Source organism: Rhagoletis pomonella, unplaced genomic scaffold, assembly GCF_013731165.1.
Source record: "Rhagoletis pomonella isolate Grant_MI unplaced genomic scaffold, Rhpom_1.0 Rhpom_scaffold_00006, whole genome shotgun sequence".
Classification (NCBI taxonomy): Eukaryota; Metazoa; Arthropoda; class Insecta; order Diptera; family Tephritidae; genus Rhagoletis; species Rhagoletis pomonella.
In genome coordinates, this window is record NW_023458560.1 from 38140925 (window position 1) to 38152616 (window position 11692).

An 11692-nucleotide genomic window follows, 5' to 3' on the forward strand; every position below is an offset into this window, starting at 1 on the left:
ATCCAATTTTTAATTTATGGTTTAACAAAAGTCTGATTATGAAAGTGTTAAAAAATTTAAACGTACGCTTTCCTTTGCAAAGGATTGTTTTTGTCCATAGCTTATATACACAATGGTTCAATTGAATAGGCATTATTATCTTTCTTCTGAACTAGACCTGCGGGGAACCCTAACATGCGTTAGTATTCTGCAATACAGCACGGTCCAACCAGAGACTCTTGTTTTCACTGCTGGCATTCAGAATTCATCGAAGTCCATCAATAAGAACCAAAGTAGTGCGCTCGAGAATAGTTGATGCGGTACATCGATGATGGGAAAAAGAGAAACCCGGCCTTTCAATAGCAACATGAAGGTAGCAGGGTTCTCCTAGTTTTATGTGGGATATTAAGTAGCTACATACATTCACTCGCTTGTCCGTTGATATGTTCCTATAGCCCAGCTTAGAGTTCTGCTTCTGCTTCTCCGGCACTTACAGAAGACATTCACTGATAATTATGCCCAGAATGGAAACGTCAGACTTCTCCAGATACACGTCGGTGGAAATCGAACAGGAACTGCGTTGTCAGCATTATGTTATGCTCTCTTACAATCTAGACCCCGCAATGTAGGTGATTCGCTGGCGACATCGAACGTAACACCACAGCTGTCCTGATTGCTGTGTTGTGGCACGTCTGTAACTTTATTGTACTACTTGTCGTTGCGCCTTTTCTTGAAGATATTGTTGGAAAAAGAGATCAGGTTATCGAAAGTAGCGTCGGCAAGTTTCGGGTTGTTTACTGTCGGAATTGGTACACGATCGACGTTTAAATATCCTTATGCTGGCATAGATTCGAGGGCTTCAGTTTTCAATAGCTCCATCGCGGCTAATTGGCATACGACTGCCACTTTAGGAAACCACACAAGAAAAGGTCTGGCGGAGTTACATAACACGATCTTGGTGGCTAATTCACTACACCTCTGCAAGCGGTAACTATAACCTCAAATCGTTGATGCCAAATGTGCATAGTGGCGTCCGGTGTGTGGCACGTAGATAGCGCCATTCGGCTGTAAGCTCATGTCATCCACTTAACTATAGGACAATTTGGGGCCGAACAGATCGGTTATCATTGTTATGTAGCGTTTGCCCCTTGACAATGATGGCCTCACCTATGTGGTTTCCAAAGCAGTACGAAACAATAACCCTGGCGGCCCAAAATCCGAACCATACCGTAACTTTGTTGTGCAACGATTTCACTAACGAACGCCCATTTTGACAATAAAATTTTATAGTTTGGTCGAGGTGCTCAATCGTGTAACTTATCATGATTATTTGGCATCAGTGACTGAAAAACCTCGCCGCCAGAGGGCGTCAAAATCTACCCGCGCCAATTGAAAACCCCTTTAGCGAGTAGAATTGGTTGCCGAGAAAGATAAGGCTCGTTACTGTGAAGAAGCGAGCTAGATCAATTATATAGCAGTTTCTACCGACAACCAATTCTACGTACCGAAATGATTTAAGTTTGATTTAAGGACTATGTCCTGGATGGGATCATAGATCTAAGTGGACTTCTGTGATCGCCGAGTGAACTACTTGAGATCAGCTTATTCAGCCCGCTGGATCAGTAAGTTATTTGCGCACAACTTTCTTTTAATTCTACAATGAGCAAACAATGATTCCAAGGTTAGGTTAGGTTAGGAAGGCGCGTACGAATAAATGATTTCAGGTCGAGGTTATGTCACTTTTCTAGAAAAAAATGTCGATGAAACGTACTTTGAACTCGTCTAATCAGCAAAATATTCAATTATCAAAAACTAACTACTAGCTACTAACAATAAAAAAGCACCACCAACTCATTACTACCCAGCCAACAAAAAATCTGCAAACCGATCCGAAAAAGGAAAAAAAAGTGGATGAAATGCGGAGTTTTTTCCGTTTGCCAATTCCATTTACGGATACTTTGACGATCGGTTTTCCCACTAAAGTGTGCGGCAGAAACGCATGTACAGACAACTACCGAAAATTGTTTGTGAACGGATACTTTTTCGGCTGTTTTTTCTGAAATTTTTCTAATACAATTTTTCATTCAATACGCTTTCCTTCTGCACTTCGCAGATACTTTTTCATGGTTAAAAAAATAAAAATAAAATTAGGAAACGCCTGACGGTATTCGAACGCGGCACCTTCTGGACGCTAAAAAATAGTGGCACGCACCTCTGCACGCTCAGCCACTGCCGATCACGCATGCATGCTTTCAAATGTTTAGCTTGAACAAATAAAATACAATTATAGCTTTCAAATAACATCATCTTTTTCGAAGGCTTCGAACGTTTTCCGGATACGAAAATTAAGGATAACTGTAGTCGTTTTCTATTCGTTTCCTTATACGGAAAATTGTACTAGACTGCACTGTCGGCAAAATTAACGTTTCTTTGCTGGCTGGGTAAATATGAAATCGAATACCTATACATACAGTCGCACACTTTTACATGCAGTATTTCTGTAAAGCAGTGAAACGCAATCGTGCTGCTAAGCCATGCGTTTGGACTCTGGACAGCCAACTGCAAGTGACGCATCCCCATATACGATATCAATAGATATGAAAGAATAGCTATGGAGCGGACTTTGGCATAAAGCTGAAATTTCGAAATTTGCATTGATGGCTAAATCGGCGACAGCAAAATGACGGCGATTTCAAAGCGCAAAGTTCTTATTTATTGCTTGCAATTACTAGACAACTCTAAGCAAAGCTAACCTTTGGAACGCTTAAAGCGGCAAGAGCAGAAAAGCTTTGTTTTTAGAATGAAAGTGTAGGAGGTGAGCAAGCGCCAGTTGGATAGGTTTGGCGAGGGTACCAAAATGTGGTCGAAATGGTCGGAGAGGAAAAAACTTGCGCTAAAGCTAAAAACAATAAACAGAGGAAATAAAAACAATCATAGCAAGCGAGTAAGAAAAAGAAAAGGTTCGCAATATTTTGGTGATAGATAAATATACATATATGTATGTATAACGATCGACAGCTTCGCACCACTGCCTCTGCCGCTGTCGCTGCCGCTGTTGCTGCTTGCGTCACTTTTGGTACTTCAGTTGTGCGGCAGTAGTTGTAAGCGATTTTTATTGCATTTGTGTGTGAGCGCAGCGCATTGATAACAACGACGCGCATAAAGCGATCGACGGCGACAATATTGCTCAGTATCAATATTTTTTTTTTTCGACTACATAAGAAAGTGCAGTAAAATATGAAATGGAAAATAAATATTAATCGTAATTAAATACAACAGCAAGCATTTCAGTATACCAAATGTAGATAAGCGTTTGCTTGTATTGCGTTCGACAAGCATTGATCGCTTTGGCAACACGCTGCCAGCCAGCCAAACAAGCAAACGCCAATAACTTCATACTAAATATTTACTAGGCACACCGCTATCAGCAACATTTTAGGCGTTCAACGCCTCATAGAGACCGCCAGCGTACGCTATGAATTACACAGCGCGCTTGACCGCGCAGCTTGGCCTGGCAACTACTCAGCTTCGAGGCGCGTCGCAGTCAAACGTCGCGTCGATCGTTGATCGTCTTTTGAAACATTCATCAAAACGGCGAGTCGAACTTGCAAGGCTCCAAAACCGTAACGCGAAATTCAGTTGACTCAAAAGTGGTGTCGGATGTGGAAGTGAATTTTGAAAACTTCTACAAAAAAAAACAATAAATAATTTTGTGAACCGTTGAAATTCAAAAAACGAATTTAAGCTGCTACATTCGTGTGTAGCAGAGTAGAATAAAGCGCCGCTTTTAAAGGAAAATTCTCACACGAGGCAATTTAGTTTGCGTTTGCAGGTGATTACATACAAATTTGCTGCATTTGAATTAAACACATAACGGCACGCATGCACGGCCAGGCAAAGTGATCCTCAACTGATCGTCGTAAACAAATTACGAGTATTTACATACTTTTGAAAATCACGCGTTTTGCCGCCCTTATTTGAGCTGTAATTTTGCAAAAGCTATTTGAAGTTAATTTTAAATGCTACTTCTAAAATTATTATCAAGCAGCGTGCGTGTGCTGTTAGGCAAAAAATCTCTCTAACGTTCAGTGGTGCAAAATTTTTACATTTCCAATTCTTCGCAGTAACCAGCCACAAGCAATCACACAGCACTTACTGCAAATATGTCCAACGCCGTAAATAGCGAGGAAGCGTTCAATATACGCGTGAATTACTTGAAGCCCGAAACAGTGGAAATTGCCAAAAATGAGCTACGCGAAACGCCCGAGATCAAGGAGGCCGCTATCAAGGAGCTGCGCGAACTCTTACACGCTGCCACCGATATAAACTACAAGGATGATGATGAGTTTCTGGTGATATTTCTGCGCGCTTGCCACTTCTATCCACAAAGTGCACTCGAAAAGGTAGGTCATTGTTGACGGCAAAAAAAAAGCAAAAGCAAAAGCAAAGCAACAAGAAAATGCAAAATACAGCCAAAAAAAGAAATAAATAAATAAATAAATTTAAAGCCAAAAAAAAACCAAAAACTAAAGCAATGCCAAAATCAGCGCCGTGTATAAGAAATGTCCAAATTTAAAATATGCAAATTTTTGTAGTGTACGTTATAGTAAATACTTAAACATGGCGCATGTGCATACATACTAAATAGTTCTCGCAAGCGAAGGTGACGACGGTAAATTAAAAAAAAAAGCAAAAATAATGCAAAGCTTTGAGAATTTCGATAGTCTGTTTTTTTTTATTCTTTACAAGGCTTAATTGTTTAAGTTTTAAATAGTATATACAGTGAACTGCAAAAGTGTTCAACTAGCACTAAAAACTTTTGTTTTATAAAGATCAGTTGCGGAGAAAAGTATTTTTGTTTCGTCAGATAAAAAAAAAAATATTTGGAAAATGTCGTCTAAACCAAATGAGCAGCAAAGTAGCCTGTCTCAGAGATCTTCTAGCAAAATCATTATAAAAGAAATTTGTCTAGAGTAACAGCTATCATAGATTTTCCTCTTTTTTGGAGCTACAACCGTTCGTCGATTTGGGGCCGGTATACAGTGCCAACTTAGTGGACAAGTTTCAACCGGCTAAATTTTTTGAGATTTTTTTTTTTTTTGGTGACTGCTTTTACGGTTTTGAAATTTACAAAAACTTGCCTTGAGTTTTTTGAAATTCCGTTGCGAATGGTCTTCTGCACTTTATTTCATAAGAAATTTACGCTTATATGAAAAAAGTGCAAAAATCCGTCAGCAAAAAATAAATTATTAAAATTGTATACCCAAAAATTCTATAAAGATTCAGATTAAAAAACTCGAAATTTTGATGAAAATTTGTTAAATTTTTTATAAGGTTTGAAGCTTTAACTTATATAGTTTTGGTTAAACCTTGCACAAAGTTTTTTTTAGCAAAGTAACAATAAAAATTTAACTTAAAAAACCTTGTGAATATTTAAAAAAAAAATAAACACGTGAACACTTGTTTTAGTTACTGTATATGTAAAAATATGCTTTTTTATTCCCTTATTTTAAAATACGTTATTTGAGCTTTCGAAAAGGAAACCGCTGATGTAAGGCGGGTTTAGTGGGTTCAAACACCGCCAATTTGAATTTAACTTTTGAAACAGGTGGCAACCCTCTTCAAGCATGTCAATTATATTTACATATTTTAAACGCTGCAACTAAAGATTTCTTAACACTTCTTCGTTTGCCACATATATTTTAATAGTTCATATATGTACATAACTTTTGTACAATTTAATAAAATTCGACTTTACAAACTGGTAGCAGCCCACTTTAAAATATTTTCAAGCTAAAACCTTCTTAAAGCTCTTTCGTCTAACACCCATATTCTGATACATACTATGTATGTATTTCAATTAGCTAATTCCCTAATTCAAATGGAGTTTGAATTTTTAAACAGGTAGCAACCCTCCTACGTGCAATTTAGAAATAAAACATTTTCAAACTCATTTATTTTGATACGCATATTGTAATAATTCATTTAACTGATTTAACAAATTGAGTTCAATTTTTTTTAATAGGTGGCAACCCTTTTCAAGAAAAGAAAACCTTACTACACATCTACGGGCCAAGCATCATCGTACTCAAATTTTCGTTTAAATTCGTACACAATTGTTTTGTTTGCTTACATTTTATATGAAAGGGAAGCACTGTGTGGTAAAAAAAGACCTCGTCAATTTCATCTATTTTTAGCAAAGCGTGTAGTGTGCACTTTATCCTTGCGTTCAATTCCTGCGAATATTAGGTTAGCCTGTTATGTAGACGCCATCGCTGAATAAAATAGTGAGGGATATTAAGTGGCTCTTGGACGGGGACGACATCCGCTGCTACTTTCGACGTAAGGCAGAGCAGCAGTGCTGCAGATGCTGCTTTAAAATGGTAAAGGTTTATTTGAAGGACCCGAACCATCTTGGTCTCTTACAGCTAAGCCTTCTATGGGGTGGTGTTTGCCTCGTCATACGACATTTCGAACAACTCCTCCCCGGTGTAATGCCGGAACTTGTGCTCAAAACCTAGCGTGGATGCTCATAAACCTGCTCTGTTTTATTCTCCATCTCAGCGCGCTGGTGTTTTTTCCCTGAATCAACCTCCTTCGTTTTGTAAGCACGGCAGTCATTTCCCACTTTGTTAGAAATCAGGAGATAGGTCTGAGACTTGTCTTCACTTTATTCCGCACTGATAAGCTGATGCCACATAAAACTTTTGCTTCGCTTTACGTGACAGATTCGCTTTGACAGATAAGATGAATTGTATGAAAATGCACAAAGCGTGCCACATAAATCGTTGAAGCTGCAGCGCGAAGCGAAAAGATGGCCAACTCCCATCTTTTTGCGCGCTTTGACAATCAGCCGGTTTAATATTTATTTTGTTTCGTCCAAATTCGGGTTTTCATGCAGAAACATAAAACTTAATTACATTGCTGATAATTTTAAAGCAAAATATATAAAATCCACAGCAACTTTTACGAGTAAAACAGCGGTACAAAATTGCTTTCTTGGCGTTTATTGTGGCATACCTTTTGCGTCTGGCGCTTTGCTGGCAAAGTTATAAATGTCACGCAAAGCTACAAAGTTTTATCTGGCATCAGCTATAGTGTTTTACTTACTTATATAAATTTTTCTATTAGTTCATGATGATGCCATGAGGATTAGTTCACGACCCAAATAATGAAAATACGTTTTACTACTTCTTACTCAAGTAAACTTTTAAATTATAGTTTGATACGCTCATACATATATACATACAAATGTAAGTTTTGATAATTTTGTTTGTTACTTTTCTCGCTCACTATACGTGTACTATTTTTTGTTATATAGTACATATGTATATATTCCTGCTTGAACACGTACTAATCGTAATCTGATTTAGTGTTTTTGTTTTATTGCTGTTATTTTGTGGAGCATTTATTTTATAATTTTTGGTTTTTTATTGATTTATTTTACCCTTCCGTATTTTTTAATTATTCTACATTGTCGTTAAACGGAAGTAAGGCCTCTAGAAATACTTAATTACGTATAGTTTCATCGTTTGAACTGTAAAAATTCTTATACATATAATTTGTCTGGTCCCACTTTTGAATTTCATATTGTTATCAATGCTCAGAAGATATGTAAAAAATGAAAATAACCAGTTTTCTTGCTCAAAATAACGACGGTGATGTTTTTTTTAGTCATGAGCGCGTCGTATTCGACAATAAGAGCGGATTCGAATGGCATCCTCGCAAAAAAAGTACGCCAAATGTCTGATTATCCGTAAGGTTATTTGTGTATACGGATAAAATCCGAATGTCAGTTTAATATCCGTTCATCTTGTTGCCCGAATATCCGGTTAATATCCGGTCATTTATTTATCCGGATATCCGGATATTCTAAACAGTTTTTGAATCTTCGGTCCGTCCTGCTTGTGGGCCCAAAACCTGAAGACTCTGAGTCAGTTATTGGCTTGCCAGTTTTTCGCAAAAAGGCAGAGCAGTAAAACAGGAGAAATGAATTTATGCAACTTAAAGGTCTGATTATGGCAACTAACGTAACTTAAAGGCTGTCACTTAAAAATTCTCTTGAATGAATGTTGCTTACATTTGGACAGGGGAAGCTTAACATAACTTAACGCCACGTCAAAGTCTGTTTCATTTTGATTTTCTAAGCTCTAAGTTACGTTAAATTAAGTTAAGTTGCCAAAATAAGACCTTGAGTAAAGGCGGATCAGAACTTCATGGAAACCTTCTAATTAATATAACTTCTTCTATTATATGTAAATACTCAGTTGATCCAATTCGTACACCGAGAGAAAAAATTATTAATATCAATCATGAACGTAGTTGATCTCGCTATAAAAGTCAACGAAAGTGCTGTAAATACTAAATTCAACTGCGCGTATAATAAAATGAAGCATTCGTTCGCGGAAAAGCATCCGTGTAGTCAAGAATTAAGATAAAAACCAAAAAAAAAAATTTCATGCACTCAGAAAATTATGTTCTATTTGGACAATACTTTAACATTAGCATGTTTATTTATATTTAATGTAGTTTCTACTTTCGCTTATTTTGTATTTTTCTGTCTGCCATCACAGTATGCGATAAGCTGGCAAAATTCAATAAATCAATCCTGATAGAGTTTCATAGTTACATAAATGTCGCAAACTAAATATGTACGTATATATGTAAGTACATTAGACCGTACCACCTTACAAGCAAGAAAAAATAATGTTCGCCGTACACCACTGACACTAAAAAATTTTTCCAAGCCAATTACAAAAAAAAAGTTTTTTCGCCAAGCCTAGGGTTCGCTTTTCGGTGACATTTAAATAATTTTTTTTTAATAGTTCTTTTGGAATAATCAAAATACTTCTTTAGCAAATGTTAAATGCCGAAATGACGGAAAATGTACTCGTAAAAAGACGAAACAAAAAATTATTTTAAAAAAAATGTCGAGATTACCTTGCAAAAATACTACAGACTCAGGCGTTTACGGCGAACTGTTTTCCGGTACGATCTAATGTACATATATACATATGTGCATTGGCATGAAATAAATTCGAATATATATAAAGTCATAGCGACGCTAAAAGAAGAACTAAACGAAGAAAGTTCAAAAGATCGGTTTATGACCGACCACAATTTAAGATCAACAACTGATTTATTGAAAACTTATAGGTCTATGAAACTTACTTAATATGGAAACAGCAGAATACATATTCCCATATTCTTGCAGGGAGCACTTACATACATATGTATGTATAAATGATAATCCCAAATACATATACAACTACAGTTTTAACTTTATTATTTATTGTACACATATACATACATTTTTTTATTTTTAGAGGAATGCGTTCTGCATTTAATATTCATTGCATTTTCAATACGAGCTAAATTTAATAATCTTCGAACGCATCTTGTTGTTAGGCAGAGCGAACTCGTTTGAACTTAGGTACATATGTAGTTTTATAGCGAAATTTTTGCCCAAGAAATAAAGTAAGCTCCGCTCAATGAGATTGTTTTAATAAAGATTTACATATTTTGTAGTAATTCGGTTAGTTTTGCGTCATCAAATAAAAATCTATGAAAATTCATGTTAGTAAGGTGGCTAAGTAAATAATAGAAGCAAACAATATTTTAGTTGATCTCAAGAGGAGCTGCGTTGAAATAAAGCAATACTAACCTCTTTCCAAAACCGGTTTTCGAGTTATTCGAAAAATTGCAATTTGAAAAAAAACCGCTTCCCGATTTTTAAATTAAGAAAAACACCGGATAAACCGTTGGTTGGTATGAAGGCATGTCCAAAAATTACAATAAAACTATTAACAGTAAAAATAGCTTTTATATGTAAAAGAACAAAGCAAAATAAGTGCAAAGCTTTTTTAAGATCAAAGGTAAAACAAGTAAAAATTACTGAAAAATAAAATTTTGGTCTTGCTTTAACTTTTTTTCAAACCTGATTGTATTTGTTCTGACTTTTTTCGGATTGATGTAGTACTCTCGCTGCCGTATCCGACTACATAGATTTACCTACTACCACTCGCGGGGTTCATGGTTCAATTTCTGAACCCAGCAACATCAAAAAAGTTTTTTTCGAATAGCGGGTGCCCCTCGGCAGGCAATGGCAAACATCCGAGTGTACTTCTGCCATAAAACGGCTTCTTCGGAGGTGGAGTAAAAGTGTAAATCTCCCCATTTGTGTCACAACATCAAAAAGTAGAATATGAATTGGAGGAGATAATCGGCCTAACACGTAGAAAATGTTTAAGCGCCAAACATTCATTTATTGGAATCAAATATGATTCAGTCTTCATCCCCAAATAACCTAGGATATAATTGTAAAACTATTTAGGGGTTTCCCTTAAACTGGAAAAAGCCCTGAAAACTTCGAAAAATTGAAAACTTGTTTGTTTGATCTAAAAAAAAGCACCTATAGATATCAAAACAAAACAAAAAAAAAAACAGTGAAAACCGACTTGGAAAAATGTAGTGATTGGAGCTCAATCCCAACCCATCGCGAGCGGAATTGGGCGACAGTTTAGCGAGCGGAATTGCCAGCCTCGCCATCGCGAAAGGACCCATTTTTTTTATTAGAGATAAGGATTGCTCGCCTGGTTCGGGTATTGCCAGAAGCGGAGCTCCTCTAAGAAAATGCCCAGGGGTGAAGGCAGTGAAATCGGAGAGATCTTTAGAAGGCGCAGAGAGGGGCCGTGAGTTAAGATCGGCTTCTATTCGGGTTAATAATGTAGTGAACACTTCAAAGTTGAATTTATGTGTGCCAGCGACTTTTTTAAAATGTGTTTTGAAGCTTTTTACAGCTGATTCCCATAATTAGTATGAATTGCCAATCAATGCCTATTTTTTAACGATTTCAAACGAGACTTCCTCTATAAATTTTACAAATTGTTTTTCAGTGGCTCTTTTGGCTCCATTGTCGCTCATTATTTTGGAGGAAAATCCACGCCGTCCTGGTTATGGGTTAAACTTTTACCTAAATATCCAGACTCGACTCCGATGTCCCCAATATATGTCCTGCCTACGAAGCTTCCCTACATAACAGCAACCTTCTCTTTACATCTCCCCTTAACCCAACCCAACAAATACCCCTTCACCTTTTGGTCCGACCCCGTCGAACCAGCACAAGCAACAGTTTCCTGGGTCCGCTTTAAGGTGAGCTAGTAGGTAGGCTTGATATCATCGTGTCTTCTTCTATCTATCCCCTATTTGCTTTGTATAAATAATAATAAATAATAATGTTCTGTGAAGTGCGCTTAATAAGCTCGCAGTCATAAAGTTTAATACTCATTTATTTAAAGCTTATCGCATCAAAAGTTATGAGTGCCTATCAGAGTTGTGAAAAATGCATTCGCCTTTTAATGCATAGCCTTTTAATGTTAATGTAAAAAGTTAATGCATTAATATCTGAAATTTAATGTAAATGAAAATTTAAATGCATTAATCCCGTAGAAATAATGCGAATGCATTTTTTTTGCATTAACATTAAAATTTTGAAATGAATGCTATTGCAGAAATTTATTGCATTAAAAATATTACAAGCATAAAAAACCCGTTAACTAATTTTATTTTGAAGTAAAAATTCTTTATTGACGTTGAGGGTAGAATTTTGAGGTGAAAAAGATAGTGGCGAAGTTAAGGTTGGTTTTCGCTATGTCAAATTCAATGGCATTTGTCGTCAAATAGCTCAAAACACATTGGCGAATGGAACTAAAAA

At 36.5% G+C, this 11692-nt stretch overlaps 2 protein-coding genes across 2 annotated transcripts in view; one reads left to right on the forward strand and one right to left on the reverse strand.

Annotated features, from left to right (window-relative positions):
- LOC118740722 (alpha-tocopherol transfer protein-like) overlaps window positions 1-11692 on the reverse strand; it is a 61798-nt gene that overhangs the window by 46607 nt on the left and 3499 nt on the right. The window lies entirely within an intron of this gene.
- The window catches only part of LOC118740728 (clavesin-2), a 9804-nt gene continuing 1611 nt past the window's right edge, over window positions 3500-11692 (forward strand). The window contains exons 1-4 of the mRNA XM_036472377.1: window positions 3500-3811; window positions 4104-4382; window positions 11603-11609; window positions 11662-11692. The exon at window positions 11662-11692 is cut by the window's right edge and continues 424 nt beyond it. Coding sequence (XP_036328270.1) covers window positions 4143-4382; window positions 11603-11609; window positions 11662-11692 — 278 coding nt within the window. The 5' untranslated portion in view covers window positions 3500-3811; window positions 4104-4142. The remainder of the gene's footprint in view (window positions 3812-4103; window positions 4383-11602; window positions 11610-11661) is intronic.